The 19,253-nt window shown below is 39.8% G+C and overlaps 2 protein-coding genes across 6 annotated transcripts in view; one reads left to right on the top strand and one right to left on the bottom strand.

The window, feature by feature from the left end:
* USP14 (ubiquitin specific peptidase 14) overlaps positions 1–17,555 on the top strand; it is a 52,455-nt gene extending 34,900 nt beyond the window's left edge. For 3 of the 5 annotated variants that reach the window (XM_040974020.1, XM_040974021.1, XM_040974017.1), the window contains 10 exons: positions 1,599–1,729; positions 3,336–3,416; positions 3,770–3,855; positions 4,528–4,642; positions 5,882–5,947; positions 6,094–6,186; positions 7,868–7,996; positions 12,663–12,720; positions 13,666–13,773; positions 14,773–17,555. In XM_040974020.1, coding sequence (XP_040829954.1) covers positions 1,599–1,729; positions 3,336–3,416; positions 3,770–3,855; positions 4,528–4,642; positions 5,882–5,947; positions 6,094–6,186; positions 7,868–7,996; positions 12,663–12,720; positions 13,666–13,773; positions 14,773–14,924 — 1,019 coding nt within the window. In that variant the 3' untranslated portion in view covers positions 14,925–17,555. The remainder of the gene's footprint in view (positions 1–1,598; positions 1,730–3,335; positions 3,417–3,769; positions 3,856–4,527; positions 4,643–5,881; positions 5,948–6,093; positions 6,187–7,867; positions 7,997–12,662; positions 12,721–13,665; positions 13,774–14,772) is intronic. The other 2 variants (XM_040974018.1, XM_040974019.1) reach the window with 2 other exon arrangements.
* THOC1 (THO complex 1) overlaps positions 17,442–19,253 on the bottom strand; it is a 48,756-nt gene continuing 46,944 nt past the window's right edge. Inside the window, exon 21 of the mRNA XM_040974016.1 lies at positions 17,442–17,852. Coding sequence (XP_040829950.1) covers positions 17,557–17,852 — 296 coding nt within the window. The 3' untranslated portion in view covers positions 17,442–17,556. The remainder of the gene's footprint in view (positions 17,853–19,253) is intronic.

Below are 19,253 nucleotides of genomic sequence, written 5' to 3'. Positions count from 1 at the left end.
GTAAGAATAAAGACATCTATCTACAATCACAGGACTACCAGTTTGCAAAATTTGCTAGTTTAACATTGTTGAGTACTCTGACATAAATGCACTTTTTTTAGTATTTATTTGAAAGATAGAACACAGAGAATCATCGTGCTGATTTACACGCTTAAGCAGCTGGTGTGGTCAGCTAGGGCTGGGCTAGGCTCAAGCCAAGAGCCAGGAGCTTCCTGAGGGTCTCCATGTGGGTGATGGGCCCCGTACTGCCATTGCTTTTCCCTGGCCATTAGCAGGGGGTTGGGTTAAGTTAGCAGCTAGGATCGTGCTTACGTGAGATGCTGCTCACCTCACCTGCTACGTCCAGTGCAGGCTACCGACATACAGACTTTATTCACGTATTGCCAGCCATCTCAGTATATCGCATTACAGTTTTGTCTTTTTTTTTTTTTTCTCCTGGCTTCAAGGTCCAGCTTAGGATCGCACGTTGTATTTACTTGTGGCTCATTTATCTCAATCTAGATTGTTTCTTCACCTTTTCATTTGGATGAATGAAACATTATGAAGATGCTCTATTGGTGGTTTATGCTAAATGTTAAATTTCCTTTCTTTCTTTTTTTAGAAAGTTTAATTTATTTGAAGGGCAGAGTTACAGAGAGGTAGAAAGAGAGAATGATCTTTTATCTGCTGATTCAAATCCCCCAAAAGGACCGATGGCCAAAGCTAGCCAGAAGCTTCATCCAGATTACCCTAGTGGATACAGCTTCCAGTGCCTTCCAGGAATATTAGCGGGAGGCTGGATCAGAAGTGGAACAGTTAAGACTCAGACTGGCACCCATATGGGATGCTGGTGTCACAGATGGTGGCTTTACTGGCTGTGCTGCAGTGCTGGCTGTCTCCTTCAGGAACGTTTCATTGAGCTCTTGCTTTGTGCTTAGATGCTGTTACATTTGCTGATCTGACAGATGACAATCCACATTTTATGTATTGAGTTAGATTAGCACTTTGTGAAGTAAGGCACACTGTGGTAGCTCAGAAGTCAGCAGAAGCAGCCCTTCTGAGCTCTGAGAGCACAGCTGAGCCCAGGACGATGTGCTCGTGGGAGAGGATGTAAAGGAAGGATTTTGAAGAAGGCGAATTAGATTGGGTTCCTTGCTGTCTGGTGTGATGGTCAGGAAGTATGTTTAAGGAACCAGATTTCAGTATCCAAGTTGATGTTAGTTGATGATACTGTAGGCTTGAAGAGAGAAGTTGGGAATTATGACTTGACATGAATGTGTCAAGCTGGTAGAGCAGGGATGTCTTACCTGTTTGATTCCTAGAAAGCAGTTAGCTGTTCTGTGAATTAATACAACCTGCTTCATTTGGGATGATGAGAACAAAGAGGCAGGTTTACATTGCTGCTAACTGTGTTACAGTGTCTTCTGGTGAATTCTTTAAAATTCGAACATCAAGGTTTTTTTTTTTTTTTTTGCTGGTTATTTTTGTGGGCCAACATAATGCAAAGATAATTATCTTTAAAATAGTTAAGCAAGAAGTTTGTTTTGGTATTAGGGAGTCTCAGTAACATTTATAAAATATCACTGTTATACTAATGCGATGTTTGCTTTGTGTTTAAGCCCTTAGAGATTTGTTTGATTCCATGGATAGAACTTCTTCTAGTATTCCACCGATTATCCTACTGCAGTTTTTGCACATGGCTTTCCCACAGTTTGCAGAGAAGGGTGAACAAGGACAGTATCTTCAACAGGTAATCATTCTGTAAACCTAAACTTAGATTTATTACACTTAACACTTACTGGGTCAGTCTGTTTTGGTTCATACTGCTGTTACTTCTTGGTCTATTAAGTGATCATCTTGTTTCTGGTGCTTTTGCAGTGTTTATCCTCATTACCCTCAGTGTCTTTAAAAAAATGTTAATAAGATTAATTGTGCTTATTTATAATATGTAAATTTGTAAAAATAGAAATCAGATCATGCCTTATTTATATTTCCATGACCATGATCATTTCTACCCTTGTCCTAAATCCTCCAACTCCTGGACGCTTCTCTGAGCTTGTCACAGAGCTATCCTCTTGCTCGCCTGACTTTCTTTTTCTCATTTGAAAGGCAGATTTTACAGAGAGACGGAGTTGCACAGAGAGAGATCCTCCATCCACTGGTTCCCTCCGCAAATGGCTGCGGTGGCCAGAGCTGAGCCGATCCAAAGCCAACAGCCAGGAGCTTATTCTGGGTTTCCCGCATTGATGCAGGCCCCAACGACTCAGTCATTCTCCTGCTGCTTTCCCAGGCCACAAGCAGAGAGCTGAATGGAAAATGGAGCAGCCGGCACTTGAATTAGCACCCATATGTGATACTGGTGCTGCAAGCAAAAGCTTAGCCTACTAGCCACAATAGCAGCCCTGCTTAGTCACCTTTCTCTAGCCACCTAATTTCCTTGCTTTTTCTTTTATTATTACTTTCTAAATTTGTTTTTATTGGAAAGTCAGATATACAGAGAGGAGCAGAGACAGAAAGATCTTCTGTTCGATGACTGACACCCCACGTGACTGCCGCTACAGGAGCCAGGTGCTTGGAGACTCTTGTGGGTGTCCCGTGTGGGTGCAGGGTTCCAAGGCTTTGGGCTGTCCTCAACTGCTTTCCCAGGCCACAGGCAGAGAGCTGGATGGGAAGCGGGGCCACGGGAACATGAACTGGCACTCATGGGATCCCGGTGCATTCAAGGCGAGAATTTCACCTGCTAGGCTACTGCACAGGACCCCTTTTTCTTTTATTTTTAAGATTCATTTTACTTAATTGAAAGGTAGAGTTACAGAGAGAAGGTGCAGATTGCTGCACTGGCTGGCCCATTGGCGCAGCTGATGCTGTGATGCCTCTGTGCTGGCCTGTCCTTTTTTCTCTCGGGACCTTTGCTCTCGTTCCGTTGGCTGTCTGCTGAATGTGTGGCTGACTCCCTTAACTCCTTTGGTCTCATGACTCCGTGTCTTGCCCTGAGTGCTTTACTGAAGCAGCGCACTCTGTCTGGCTTTTTTTTCTTCATTCTCTTAATTACTGGGTAAATTTGTGTTTTCGTTTAGCTGTGTCCCTCACCAGAATTTTTCCTGTTTCTCACTGTTGTCTAGGACTACCTAGAACAGGGTTGTATTTTTGCTGTTGTTCTTTTTTGGTCTTACTGTGTTGGAACAGTGTAACAAATAGGAGCTCTGTTAGTAACTGTTCAGTAAATGAATAAACTGTCCTAGAATTGCTTATTTTTATTTGAAGATTGTGTTTTTAAAAAGAAAACTTTACCCTCCCAAGGAAGAAATAATTTTGGAAGGATTTTATAGATTGCTGTGTCATTTTTTAAATTGTAGGATGCTAATGAATGTTGGATTCAAATGATGCGAGTATTACAACAGAAATTGGAAGCCATAGAGGATGATTCTGTTAAAGAGGTAATGGAAGTAAATTTGTAATAATGGACTTTAATTGTACCTCTTGTTTTTATTTATTTCCCTAAAGGCTTGAGATAATTTCACCTTAATAGGTATCTTTGAATACTTTGATTACTTAATTTGTAGTTAGAATTTGAATGATTGCACTTGACATTTCAATCTAATGTATTATTTATTAAACTTAATCTGTAATTGTTCTTGGGCATCTCATCTTTTGATGGTATTTTTTGAATTGCAGAAAGGTTATACACATGGATTGTGTTACAAAAACTTGTATGTATTATTAGATTGTGGAGAAGGAGATAGACATTTATATAAAGTGAAATTGGAATTCTTCATTTTATTTTTTACAGACGGATTCATCTGCAGCAGCAGCGGCGGCACCTTCTAAAAAGAAAAGTTTAATTGATCAATTTTTTGGTGTTGAGTTTGAAACTACGTATCCTTATGAACCAGGATTTGTGTGGACAGTCTTCATAACTCGCTAGCAGTGAATTTGCATAGGGTGCTTGGATGTTTCATGATTACAGTGAGAGAGGCAGAATAAAATTACTGCAGAGGTTTCTATGTCAGTGAAAGTTTAATAATGGAAATAATATAATGGAGTCTACGCGTTGGAGTAATCTTGATGTTTACTTATATGTACGCTTTGAGGACATTCATTATTCCTGAGAACATCCTTATAAGAATCTACTTCATTCATTTCCTAGAGAATTAATGTTTGGTTTTATGAAAAATGTATTAAACATCTTACATGTAAGATTAAACCAGTTCATCATATATCGTCATGCTATTTTTATGTCATGGTTAGATACTTAGAAAATAATTCTGTTTTTCTTTGGGTAATTGAGATCTTGTACAGGGCAATCTAAATAACAGCTTACATTTGTTTAGGGTTTATTCCAAGTTATCGTTGGTGTACATTTATTAGTTGTAATTTATAGAGTTGGCAGGCAATGAGCATTCTTAAGTATGTTGAGATGAATCTTTGTTTTTCCAAAGTGTTTGAAATATCAGCGAATGTTAATTTCTAACGCCACTAGGGTAATTCGTTATATTCAAGATTGCTTGACAAATTAAACTTGGCATGTTCCTTATCTTATTTGTCAAGCATGAAATGTACTGAATCTGAAGAAGAGGAAGTCACCAAAGGAAAGGAGAACCAGCTTCAGCTCAGCTGCTTCATCAATCAGGAAGTCAAGTATCTTTTTACAGGGCTTAAGTTGGTAAGAGCTCTTAGCTCATTTTCATTGTGTCTGTGTGAATACCCTTTCTTGCTAAAACATATTAGGGTCCTCAGAGTTAATACTGGTGCTTTAGTGGTCGTTTTCAGAGGCACACAGAGTGGTGCAAGTTTTGATTGGCCCAACAGGCCATTCCAGCCTGAATCAGACAAGGAAGGCAGGTGGTACCCTGCCTTTTTGTCTCAGTTCTGATAGTTCTTGCAGTGAGTTCAGTACCCTTTTGTTTTTCCTCCTTAATTGTTGTGCCTTTGGGTGATAATGTTGTTGTTTAAACTGAGTGGGAAGCAGAGCGCTAGAGTGTCTCCCATTGTTTCTAAGCGCAGGAAGGCTTTAATGAGTCTTACCAAGAAAACCCACAAGTTAGTAAAGCTTCACTTGGGCAGGAGTAAAGTTGCATTGTCTATGAGATGAATGTTGATGAATCAACACTGTTAATGACACAAAGTATCTTTAGGCAGAAACACGTTGAGGGATCAGGGTTTAACCTACTTGTTAAACCAGCAGTTAGGAGGACCTTGTCAGAGTGCCCAACTTCAGTATCCTCCGTGATCCCAGTTTGAACTTACTGACAGTGCAGACCCTGGGAGGAACCAGTGATGGCCTAAGCACTTGGGTTCTTGCTACCTGTGTCAGGAACCTGGATTGAGTTGCCTGTTCTGGCTTCACTCCTTTGCCCCACCTTGTCGCCCTTTGAAGAATCACCAGTAACTAGGGGAATGCTTGTTTCCTCTCGGGAATTGAAAAGAAAGGCAAAATGAAAACAAAACACACTCCAGGAAAGCACACGTGGAACAGGGTTATGTATTGATTTGTCAGTGAACATATTGTGAGCAGAGACTCATAGGAACCTAACCTCTGTTTCCACTAGGAGCAGTAGTTGGGTATTCACAAATGCAGCAATCATGGTGACTTGAGTGATGTGACTACTATGTGTCAGATTGTGTAAGAACAGTTTCCTGCATTCTTTTAACTTGCCTCTAGTACAAGTATATTGGATAATCCATAGAGAAATTACAGAACACTGTATTATATGATGCCTGATAATAATGGAACAGTATCTGAAAACCTTTCCATATTGTTTTCATCGCAAATTCTTGGTGGTGTAAGTTCATCAACATATTGCATATTGTCTACTAAGTGCCCTGTGTTTTAAAAGAATTAGGGTATGATTCTATATTACAGGAACATTGTTTAAAGCTAGCTTTGGGGTTTTTTTTTTAGAGACTTCAGGAAGAGATCACTAAGCAGTCTCCAACATTACAAAGAAATGCTTTGTACATCAAATCTGTAAGTTGTGCCATTCCATTTGTAATTAAATTGAATTTTGTTGAGAGTTTCAGTTAATTCATCTCATGTAGTAGTTGTTTTAATCTCTCAGAAATTAAAAATGTTTTTGATATTTTGATGTTAGTAATTTTTTTTCTTCTTCCTAGTCCAAGATCAGCCGGCTACCTGCTTACTTGACTATTCAGATGGTTCGATTTTTTTATAAAGAGAAGGAATCTGTAAATGCCAAAGTTCTTAAGGTTAGTAACCTTAATTTATCTGCAAAATGTAATTTTTGAAGGTAGTTGCTTACAGTAGTCTTCTTTAACATTTTTGGGGATACTTAGGCTTTCTTTGAAATGCTTAGTGGAGTTCCTAACATTAGGAAAGTGTCATAAACAAAAATAAGCATTGAAATTATTTGGTATTTATTTGTTTGAGAGGAAGAGAAAATTTAAAATGCCTCATCTCCTGATTTGGACCCCAGAAGCCTGAAGTATTTGCTGTTGAGCCAAGCAGAGGCCTGGAGCCAGGTGCTCATCCAGGTCTTCTGTGCAAAGGCAGGAAGCTAGGAGACATTGCTGTTGCTTCCCAGGCTGGACATGTAACTTAGGCATTCTAACTTGTGATAGGATTTTTTCCTACCAGGGTCTGCAAGCACATTTTTATGTAATGGTTTAAAAAAGAGAGAGAGATTTATTTATTTCAAAGGCCAGGTTAGGGAGAAAGAGATTTTTGTATTTGCTGGTTTACTCCCCAAATAGCTGCAGCGGCTGGATTAGGGCCAGTCTAAAGCCAGGAGCCAGGAGCTTCTGGGTCTGCTATGTGGGTGCAGTGACCCACATACGTAGGCCATCCTCCAGTGCTTTCCCAGGCATATTAGTACAGAACTTGGATCACAAGTGGAGTACCTGGGACTTAACCTGGCTCCCATATTTGGTACTGGTGCCACAGCTGGTGCCTTTACTTGATAAAGCACAGTGCTGGCTTCTCTAATTTTTGTCTTAGATTCATTCATTTAGATTAATTTATTTTAGAGGCAGTGTTAGAGAGAGGAAGAGAATGAAAGGGATTTTTTTTCCTTACCTGATTTACTTCCTAAATAACTGCAGTGGCCAGGGATGGGCCATGATAGGAGTGTGCTGGATCAGAAGTGGAGTTAGGACTTGAACAGATACCAGTATAGGTGCTGATAGTGCAGGCGGTAGCTCAACCTGCTGTGCCACTACATAGTATCTCACTTTTTTTTTTTTAAACAAGAGTTATTTATTTGAAAAGGGGGTGAGACATATACTTCATGTATGAGTTCATTGCTGAAATGACCACTATGGTCAAAACAGGGCTCTATCAAACCCAGGTACCCAGAACTCCATCTTGGTCTCCTGTGTGGATGGCAGGTGCCCAAGTGCTTCAACTGTCTTGTTCTGTTTTCCCAAGCGCAGTGATAGGGACACATTTAGTGGGTGACTGGACTGGAAACAGCCTTCCAAGTGGGATGCTGGCATCTCAACAGGTGGTTTTAACTGTTGTGCTGTAGGGTCAGCCCTCACAAAATGTTATGTCAAATATTATAAAATTTTAAGTTGACTCCAGTTGTGTTGGATACATGTTATTTTCACAGAAGCTAGTCTAATATTTCTGAAACACTTTTGTCATGCATATTTTGATAACCCCTCTAGGGTCAGCTTTTTGTGGGTTGTAGTAATCAATGGAAAAAATATTTGTATTTTTTTTAACTTTGAAAAGGCTGGTGCTTATGTTTAAGAGTGTCCTATTTTTAAGAGATTTTCAACTGTAGAAATTTTCAAATGACTTTCAGAGATTTTATTTTCAATTTTATTTGGATTATGAATGCATTATATTAATACTACATTAGATATTTAAAATAATTGCCTATGAATTCTTCTTACGTATTTTTTTGTCATTTTGAACTACTTATAGGATGTCAAATTTCCTCTTATGTTGGATGTATATGAATTATGTACACCAGAACTTCAAGAGAAAATGGTTTCTTTTCGATCAAAATTCAAGGATATAGAAGATAAAAAAGTGAATCAGCAGCCAAGTACAGTAGGTTTTTATTGCTGTTTTCCTGTTTTAAAATTTGAATCTTTTGATCAATACTTAGCGGTTACACTGTACTAATTACATTGTATTAATCCTTTAAAAATGGATCAACTTGAAGTGAAGTGTGCAGACGTACACATCTACATATAAAGATGTAGTTTAGCATAAGAAACAGGAAACAAATCCCTTCTGGTTGAATCAATCCCAGAGTCTTCTTTCCTTCCATAATCTGCTATCTATAACCCTTTTGTTTTTGTTTGCTAAAACACTTCACATAACATCTTACCTATGTTTTCAGCATGCTCTTTATTTATTTATAAATGATTTATTTCAGTTTTTAAAAGATTATTTTTATTTGAAAGGTGTATGTTATTGTAAAGAGGAGAGACAGAGATCCTCCTTCTGCAGGTTTATTTCCCCAAGTGAGTGCAGCAGCTATCACTGAGCCACTCTGAAGCCAGCTGCTTTCCAGGCCAGGAGCATGGAGCTGGATGGGAAATGGAGCAGTCAGGAAACGAACCAGTGCCCAGATAGGATGCTGGTGCCACACGTGGAGAATTAGCATGCTACGCTACCCCAGTACCATTTTCCCCCTTTTTGGAAAGCCAGGGTTACAGAGAGAAGGAGAGATAGAAAAGGATTCATCTTCCATCCGCTGGTTTATTCTTCAAATGGCTGCAACAGCTGGAGCTAAGCTGATATGAAGCTGGGAACCAGGAACAGCTTCTGGATCTCCCATGTGGGTGCAGGGGCCCCAGGACTTAGACCATCCTCTGCTGCTTTTCCAATCCATGAACAGGGTGCTGGATTAGAAGTGAAACAGCTTGGACACAAATTGTTATCCTTGTGGAATGCCAGCACTTGCAGGTGGTGCCTTAGCCTGTTATGCCATAGCAATGGCCCCATTTGTTTTTATTTGCTTTACAAGGCATGAAATTCATTCCATTTTTAGGTGTAATTGGTGATGTACAGTATTGATGTGTTTATGCCCATTGTACAGCTAAGTCAAATCTTTTTATAGGTTCTGGTGTGCATTTAACTGCTAAAAGTATTGCCACAACAATTTTGTATTTAATAAATTGTATTATTTTAAATTCAGATAAGATGTAGCTGATTTATATATTGAAATCTTTGTTCAGAATGAAAAAGATTTCCTGTTAACTAGAAATGTTTTGAATTTCAAATTTGAGGATCACTATTTACATGCGTTAGAATAATATAAAGATTATTTTGAGGTAGTAAGGGATTGCATATGGTTATAAGCAATACCAGCCATCCTGGGCACGTTTTATCCAGTTTCCCCTTAGAGAACATCTTGTAAGAGTGTTGTAATCAGCATGTTATTTTAAGTTGTTCTAGCATGATTTAAAAAAAAATCTTTTTTTGCCCCTTGACTGACCGTGGCATCTTTGTAGAAAATCAGTGGACTGAACCCATGTTTGAGTGTGTTTTTGATGTCTAGGTTTTATTTCATTAGTCCTTGTGTATCTGACGCGGTGCCATAGTATTATGTTGTGGTCACTGTTGTTAAACTATGCAGTGAAGATCCTGACTTTGTTCTTTTTGAAGGCTTTTTTGTTTTGTTTTGTTTTTTTTAACCTAACCTGAACCCCTTGCCTTTCCTTGTGTTTTGTAGAATCAGTTTGTCCATGTCTTCAAGCATGGAGTTAAAAATTTTTATAGGGATTATATTCACTTTGTGCCTGTATTTGAAAATATTATCATCTAAAAGTATTACATCTTAAAAATCTGTAAGTTTGGTGTTGATGTGTCTTTTTATTTATTTGGTATTCTTTAATTATTTTAACTTTAATTATTTTCACCATATGTATAAGTTTTATACTTTAGCTCACCTTATTTCTGAGTGTTTTTAATTTAATCAAGAGAATTCTTTCCATTGCTGCAGTGTTTGCTGGTGCTTGTACTGCTTGCACAGGTGCAGGCTGTGTTAGGAGCCCGCACAGGCTGGGCCGCCACAGGCGTGGCAGGGATCTCATGATTGAGCCATCCCTGCGTCTCCCGTTGTCGGCCTTTGTGGAAAGTTGGGATGCAGAGCTAAGCCTGGATGTGCGGGAGCTGCTGTGGCCTAGATGCATAAATCTTTTTTGGAAAAGGTTGAGTCTCTGTTAATATTTTCTTAACACATTTACATATTTACATATGTGCATATTCACAGCTAGTGTGTATAAATGCAGTTAATTTTTGTATGTTACATCCTCAGCTTTGCTGATTTATTACCTCTACTTTTGCCTATTTTTTAGAGATTATAAAATTGGCTTTCTTTTTTTTTTTAAGATTTATTTTTTATAGGAAAGTCAGATACAAAGAGAGGAGAGACAGAGAGGAAGATCTTCCGTCCGATGATTCACTCCCTAGATGGCCGCAACTGTTGGAGCTGAGCCAATCCTAAACCAGGAACCAGGAGCTTCTTCTGGGTCTCCCACGTGGGTGCAGGGTCCCAAGACTTTGGGCCATCCTTGACTGCTTTCCCAGGCCACAGACAGGGAGCCAGATGGGAAGTGGAACAGCCAGGACATGAGCCTGGTGCCCATACGGGATCACAGCATATGTAAGGCAAGGATTTTAGCCAATAGGCTATTGTGCCAGGCCCAGGACATACTGCTTTAATGTAAATTTTTTATCAGTAGAGGTAGAACACTTAAAAATATTGATAAAAAGCATAATAAATATATAAACCAGTAACAGTTGTTGTAATGTATCCTATAGTATACATATTTGTGTTATACTTTTGTACCACTGGCAACCCCAGCATCACCATTAGCATTAATGCATTGTGCCATTACCTGATAGCATCTGTGATATCAATGGTCCATAGGAAATTTTTGTCTCCATTGTAATGTTATATACGTGGTCCATCATTTACTAAAATATCATTAGCTGAGACTTCACTGTATTCTTTATGTTATTTGGACATCTATAGGTGACATAGTGGGATCTGTACTGTTTCATTTCTGATTATTATTTTTTTGGTGGCTGTTGCTATATTTTTTTAATCTTTCCAAAGAGCTGGCTGTGTTTCATTGATGCTTTTACTCTTGTTTTCTATTTTTGATTTTACTGGTTTTTGAGCTTAATTCCTTTCTTTTGTTTGCTTTCAGTTTGAGACTTAGGTTAACAATTTCACAGTTTCTTGTGTGGTTTTAATTCTATCAATATCCCTTCCAGCAGTGGTTTTGTTGTGTCTCACAGTTTTGATATATTGTGTTCTCACTTTTATTCTGTTCCTAGTATTTTATTATTATTCTTTTGAAAGGCTCAGTGACAGGGAAGAATCTGGAAAGAGGCAGAGCCAGACCTTCCATGTGCCAGTGCCCTCGCAAGGTGTCTGCAGTCAGCACAGTGCCAGGCTCAAGTCAGCAACCTGGAGCACCATCTGGGTGTGCCGCATGAGTAGCAGGACCCCACGTGCTTCCTCCCAGGGTTCCTCTCACAGGAAGCTGGATCCGAGGGAAGTGATTGGAGCTGGAAGTGACACTCTGATGTCAGCTGCAGGCGTACCACACACAGTGGCTTACCTTGCTTTGTCACAAATACCAGCCCCTCCTTGTAGTTAGTTAGTTAGTTATTTTATCATGTGAAACTTCCTTTTTGACCGTGGATTATTTTAAAAAAATTTTCCAAACACTGGATAAAGGTCTGTCTTTCCAGTAAATAGTGCTGGGGAAATTGCATAAATCCATATGTGAAAAAACTAGACCTCTCATACTCAAAAATTGACTCATAGACCTAAAATGATGAAGCCACAGAAGGAAACATTAGGGAGGCACTTCAAGATACTGACACAGGCAGTGACTTTAGAGGAAAAACCCCAAGCAAAAGCAGTTAATGCAGATGTGGACGAATGGGATAATAATGAACCAAAGAGCTTGTGTACAAGAAAGGAAACAGTGGAGTGAAGACAACCTGCAGAGTAGAAATAATATGTGGGAATTATTCCTTTGATGGGAACTAGTATCTAGAACATCCTTGTAAAAGGCTATTAAAAGAAAAGCAGCAAAGTGACAGATAACTTAATTAAAAAACAGATGATCTGAAGAGATATTTATTAAAAGATATAAAATGGCCAACAGCTATGAAAAATTACTTACCATCATTCATCAAAGGAATGTTCAGTAAAATCCCAACAGGAAAGATTACAATGCTGATGAGGATGCATAGGTGCAGAGCTCTAATACACTGTTGATAGGAGTGTAAGTTAGTATGTCCATTACGGAAAGCATGGTGGGGCTTCCCATGTTTATCACAGCGCTGTTCACAGCAGCCCAGATGTGGAGTGGAGTGAATATGTTTTGTTAAACTTACGGAACTGTTTTTTCCTTTTGTGTCCTGGAATCCTGTGTTACCTATAGTGTATGTCACAGTATTTTTTTTGGTTGCCCAAAGGAGGTTTATTGCCCTCCCAGACCATGTTACAAGATCATCTTAAGCTGTTACAGCGCGAAGCCTTTAGTTTGCGTTTTTACATAAAACTAGTGGGAAGTTAGAACAGTGCTACAGTGAAAACATGCTGGCAGTCTGTGAGGTAAACATCTTATCTCATTGCTTTTGCATTGTAGACCTAAATAGTTGTAAACTTGAAAACTCATTAAGAATACAAGTTTTACTTCCAGTAACGTATTTTAAAATTTAAAAATGTTTTTCCTCTTAGAATGACAAGAAGAGTCCTCAGAAAGAAGTTAGGTATGAGCCCTTTTCATTTGCTGATGGTGAGTGGGAGTTTGCTTCCCTTTGGATTATTCTATGTGCATGTGTTTATTGAGGTGGAATTGTTGCATATCTGGATCTCATGCTTGTTTTTTTAGTCAGATTTCTTGAATAAATGACCTTAATGTGGCTTATAGAAAGATTACTTTTTCTGAGTCATATACTTTAAGTTTTAAAATTTTCATTTCAAGAGAAAAAAATAAAGAGATATCTTTCATCTGCAGTCGAATTCTCAATTGCCAACAACTAACATAGCTGGACCAGGCCAAACCCAGGAGTCAGAACTCCATCTTGGTCTTCCATATTGGTGACTGGGATCTAATTCAGCCATCATTGGCTGCCTTCCAGGCTGCACATTAGCAGTAAGCTGGAGTACGAAGCACATGTTGAACTCAAATTAGGCACTCTACTTTGGGATGTGGGTGTCGTAAGCAATGCCTTAACCGCTGTCAAATGTCTGTCCCCACACGCAGTTTTTTTTGTTATTATTTTCCAGTTTTGTAGGCATAGGGTTTCTTCCCTTGCCCCCTCGTTTTCCTCTCTACCATCTCCTCTCCCGCTGCCCCCGTATAATTAGTCAGTGCCCAGGATTGGAGGCAGTCATTTGGTGTCACCCTAGAGACCCCAATGTGGGGAGGAATGTTGTGTTAAGTGGTCCTGAGAGCTAGCAGACGCTGTCACCTTTGTTGCACTAGGGCTGAGCAAGTCTTTCTAAGGTCTCTTGGCTGACCAGGTCTACTTCAGTGTAGCCCTCTCAGCCAGAGTCAGGCTCTGTGGATGCACCAAGAAACTTAACACAAAGCATTAGCTCAGGTAAGAAGTGATGAATAACTACATTCTAATAAAATAGTACTTTTCTAATCTAAACTTGTTATTGATTGTTAACTTAGAGAAAGGATGTATCTGTGAATATTATTCATTATTAATAGATTTACATCTTTCTTTAGATATTGGCTCAAATAACTGTGGATACTATGATTTACAAGCAGTGCTGACACACCAGGGAAGATCAAGTTCTTCAGGTCATTATGTATCATGGGTGAAAAGGAAACATGGTAAATAATCTGTTTTTTTTTCCTACCATTAAAGACTCACATTTATCATAAATTATATAGCTCTGCATTTATATGCATGTGTAGTTTCATGTCTCTCTCTTTTTTTTTAAGATTTATTTATTTTTATTGGAAAGGCAGACATAGAGGAGAGACAGAGAGGAAGATCTTGCCTCTAATGATTCACTCCCCAAGTGGTCGCAACGGCTGGAGCTGAGCCAATCCCAAGCCAGGAGCCAGGAACTTCTTCCAGGTCTCCCACGCAGGTGCAGGGTCCCAAAGCTTTGGGCGTCTTCCACTGCTTTCCCAGGCCACAAGAGGGAGCTGGAAGGGAAGTGGAGCTGCCGGGTTTAGAACCGGCACCCATATGATCTCGGTGTGTTCACTACACTATACTATCATGCTGGTCCCAGTCTCTTGCTTTATATCTTGAATTATTGAAGTCCTGATGAACTTTTGTTTAAATTGAATGTTAGAAATTAAAACTAAGAAATTTTAAAAATTCTTTTGAAAATGACAAATGAGCACATTTATATTAACCTAAGCAATGTTTTATAAATGTTACTTTAGGATGCTGGACTTTCTACCATTGTCTGTGCCTTCAGTGTATGATACACTTAGAATGGCGGACTTGTGACTGTGTTTGAAGGACTGTACAATTGTTATAGGGGAAAACAGTGAGGGGAGAGGGGATGGGAAGGGCTGAAGGAGGAAATCCTGCACCTAAGGAAAAATAAAAATTTAAGAAGTCACGTTCAAAAACAGGTAGAAATGATATTTATAGTTTTGATTTATTGTCTGGGTTCTGACCTTGTGTATTTTACAAAGAGTATTGAAGTACTTGTGACTGCTGGGACCCTTCTAGTGGCCTGGACTGTTTGTTCTCTGAACCATGATTTAGGTGGTGTTCTGTACTCTGGGCTCTGGTGCTTGTCTTGAAATGGAACTCTGAGAGGATTGTGGTGTAACAATAACTTGCTTTTGTCCCCTCTGGTTACTTAGATGAGTGGATCAAGTTTGATGATGACAAGGTCAGCATCGTCACGCCGGAAGACATCTTGCGGCTTTCTGGCGGTGGAGACTGGCACATCGCTTATGTTTTACTCTACGGGCCTCGCAGAGTTGAAATAATGGAAGAAGAGAATGAACAGTAATCTTCATTAGCTATTCATGCTTAGGTGTGAAATGTTATTTGATCATTTCTATAATCCAGAGCTTTAGAGAAAGACATTTGGGTGGTTTTCTGTTTCCCCTCATGTGGAACAAGAGAGCAGAAGCAGACTTCCAATTTCAAATTTAAAAATTACTGAAGAGAAAATTCCTTTTGGATTGTGCTGCCATGTATAAAAGTGGATGGAAGACATTTTTAAGAAATTAATTTCTTGCTTTAATTCAAAAATATTCTGAGTTAAAATGCTTTTCAATAATTACATTGTGGTCATTTTTCTCCCTGCTTTTTCCCAAGTCCAAGGTTCAGCAATCAGATGTTTATCGCACACCTGTTATCATTTGTTGTTGCATGGTTCAAACCACCACTCAGTAGGTGCCCGTCCTTTGCCTTATCTAACATTTTTCCAGGAAGATGGAAAAATTATTGTTCTCCTTGTGTAACTCAGTGCTGCTTTCCACATCCCATGGAAACATGGGTACAATCAAGTATTTGTCCAGCCTGACTCATGCTGGCTTTTCATGACTTTAAATTGTGATAATAGTACATTTGATTATACATTGTTTCTCTCTCCAACATACTATGGCTTGTACATTTAACTTTGCAATGGTTTTGTAGCAATCAACCTCAAATGCTGACAGGCTCTGGTGGCTTATTTTTAGAAAATGATGATATTTAATAAAAAAAAAAAGAGGTATAAACAGCTTTTGACCTCTTTTGTCTTCTGAGTGTTGGAGCTTAGCTAAAGATGACTGTTTTAATATTGTGTAATTTCTGCAGATGGTTAATATAACTACTGTTAGTGCATCCATTTAAAAAATTTATCATCTTTGCCTCCTTGTGCAGTTGTAATGGCTATCTTTGGATGCTGAACGTAGTGGTTTTACTCGGCTCAGTTATTTATTGTTAATTCCCATAATCTTATGTTTTAAAGTAATGATGGAAAACACCAAGTGTTTGAGGTATAAGTTTCTGACTTTTAATGCTTTCCAGTTGGTCGGTTTTTCATCTTTATTTCAGGAGCCTTGGTTGACTGCTATGGAGATAAAGGACTGACTAGTAGCTGTCTCGAATTTTGAGTTAAGTGTGTAAAGTAAAGTTTGGGGACTATCATGACATCTCCTGCCTTGCTCTGCAGAGCATGACACTGGTAACTGTTACTCTACAAAATGATGGCTGTTCTCGCACATCTGAGCAACGTAATGGAATCAGAACATTAGGGGGTAAGACATACACCTTTCACAGAAATTACTTTGTAAACAGCTTCTTTGTCTCAGTATTTACTTTTTTTTGGCAGTCAATATTCCTTTTGGCATGGGGCAGACTAGAGAGGATGGAGACACTAAAACTTTAATGATTTATGTTTGTATGATGACTGTAACTTTGTAGTCTTTTTCTATCACATTTGGAAATAATTTTGTTAATAAATTTAGCAATTGGAATGCAGATTTTCTCACTTGCTAGATGTTGTAGCTCCAAGGCCAGGTGAGATAGGTTTAAAATCAAGTACGTAAGTCTTGCATGGAATGTATTTGAATTATAAAAATTAAGTCCTTTCATCATTAGAAAAAAACTTGAATTAAAAAAAAAGCATTATCCCAAAGATCTCATTAAACAATTGGATTTACACCAGTCAGTGGTATTTTAAATAAGGTGTTTTAGAATTCAGCCTTGCATGTAGGGTCTTTAAGAGAAAAGTAGGCAAAACGAGTCTTGATTCCTGAATGTGCCTTATATGCTGTGTGCCATGAACACTGAGGCCATTGCCACATTAAAGCTGTGCTGGTTCTCTGCTGACACAGTGACATTAGTCCTGAGCCAAGAGCATTCACAGGTCATGCCTGCAGCAGGCTTTCTTCAGATGACCAGCAGTGGTCTAATCCTGGAGGGATTGTTTATGGGAGAACAGGAAGAACAGAAGAGCCATGGGTACTGTCCTAGCCATTAACCTCCTACTGCTTTCACATACATCTCATTTGAATCTTGTGATCCCCGAGGCCGAGTTAAGATGCCAAACCTATTTTTTAACCTATTTATTTTGAAGTTGGGAGTTGGCAAACATTTTCTGCAGTGGAGCAGATAATAAATATTTGAGGCTGTACACACCATAGGTGTCGTAATTTGTGTTGTGCAACAGAGGTCATGGTCAACAGGAGTTGGGCACAATTGGGTGCCAATAAAATCTTAATTATAAAAACATGAGATCATTTGCTGTCCGCTGTAAAGCATGAATAAATTGAATAGAGTGGTTTTGGTTTCAGAAAGTGTTATATGGGGATTTTAGGATACATTTTCTAATAGCACACAGGAAACTAATAAAAAAACAACATACCCTTACTTATTTTATGTCATTATAAGTACATTTTATTTAATAAAAATATATTTTGTATTCCTGAGGTCACTTCATTTAGGTCATTTTTCCCACCCCACTGCCCACCAGCCCTGAGGTTTGAGCCAATGTGTGTTCTGTGGTTCTTGGAGCACCAGCCAACTGTACAACAACTGTTATAAAAATGTTTATTGTTTACCAAAACCAGTGGACCTCTTATCAAATGCTGCTTGGTAACAAAATCTTATCAGTTTTAATAATAATAATAAAAAAGAAACAAACAAAGAAGCTAACTATTTGTCTCATTGTCATTAGTTAGACTTTCTGCAAGGTCACTTAATCCAGATTTGTTGAGAGCGTTAATCAGGTTCTCGGGCGTTGCATGCACTCCCTCTTGATCTTGCCAGGCAACGAGGAGCTGTCTAGCTCTCATCTTCATGTCTTCGCTATCACACTCAATCTGCCTAATTTCTGAGTCTTTCATTTCCAGGTAGGGAGCTAGAATCTTCCACTGTTCACCCAACTTGCTGGCATACATCTCTATTTGTTCCCCGGTGACAGGCTTGTCCCGCCGAACATCAGGACCTGGAAAACAGATTGTAAAACAGCTGTGAAGTCCAAGCCTATAGCAGAAATGGACAGCTGGAGGGCCTGACTCATCACCTTACTAGGATTACACTTTCAGTTGAAAGGCAGTTGCAGGGCCCGGCGGCGTGGACTAGCGGCTAAAGTCCTTGCCTTGAACGCCCCAGGATCCCATATGGGCGCTGGTTCTAATCCCGGCAGCTCCACTTCCCATCCAGCTCCCTGCCTGTGGCCTGGGAAAGCAGACGAGGACGGCCCAAAGCCTTGGGACCCTGTATCCGTGTGGGAGACTTGGAAGAGGTTCCTGGTTCCCAGCTTTGGATCGGCACAGCTCTGGCCGTTGCGCTCACTTGGGGAGTGAATCATAGGACGGAAGATCTTCCTCTCTGTCTCTCCTCCTCTCTAGAGAGTATATCTGACTTTGCAATAAAAGTGAATAAATCTGGGCCCGGCGCAGTGGCGCAAGTGGTTAAGGTCCTCGCCTTGCACGCCCGGGATCCCATGTGGGCGCCGGTTCTAATCCCGGCAGCCCCGCTTCCCTTCCAGCTCCCCTGCCTATGGCCTGGGAAAGCAGTCGAGGACGGCCCAAAGCTTTGGGACCCTGCACCGGCGTGGGAGACCCGGAAGAGGCTCCTGGCTTCGGATCGGCATAGCATCGGCCCGTTGCGCTCACTTGGGGAGTGAATCATCGGACGGAAGATCTTCCTCTCTGTATATCCGCCTTTCCAATAAAACATAATAAAAATAAATCTTTAAATAAAAAAATTTAAAAAATGAATCTTAAAAAAAATGAATAAATCTAAAAAAAAAAAAAGAAAGGCAGTTGCAACAGAGCAGAGAGAGGGATCTGGTTCACTCCTCAGACGCCTGCAATGACAGTCCAGAGCCCGGAGCTTCTGGGTATTCAAGTGGGTGCAGGACTTGAGCCATCCTCTGCTGCCTTCCCAGGCACAGTAGCATAGAGCTGCACGGAAAGCCCGGATTCAAGCTGGCACACATAAGGGAAGCCAAGCCTAGAGGTGGAGACACCTAGTAAATTCTTTTAATATTTATTTTTATTGGAAAGATAAACAGAGAGGAACAACTTTTGTCCACTGATTCACTCCCTAAGTGGCCACAATGGCCAAAGCTGAGTTGATCTGAGCCATTAGCCAGTAGCTAGTACCCAATAGCCTCTTTTGGGTGTCCCACACAGGTACAAGGTCCCAAGGCTTTGGGCCGTCCTCAAGTGCTTTCCCAGGGCACAAAGCAGGGAGCTGGATGAGAAATGGGACCACTGGGATGTGAACCAGCATCCATACAGGATCCTGGTGCATGCAAGGCAAGGACTTTAGCTGCTAGGGTTCAACTGGACCCCCTAGTAAGCTTTAGAAGTAAATACATTCACATTTTCCATCAGTT

This window comes from Ochotona curzoniae, unplaced genomic scaffold (assembly GCF_017591425.1).
Source record: "Ochotona curzoniae isolate NIBS_2020 unplaced genomic scaffold, NIBS_Ocur_1.0 contig_2364, whole genome shotgun sequence".
NCBI lineage: Eukaryota > Metazoa > Chordata > Mammalia > Lagomorpha > Ochotonidae > Ochotona > Ochotona curzoniae.
The sequence above is the reverse complement of the archived record's forward strand: the minus strand, read 5'-3'. Positions and strand labels throughout refer to the sequence as shown.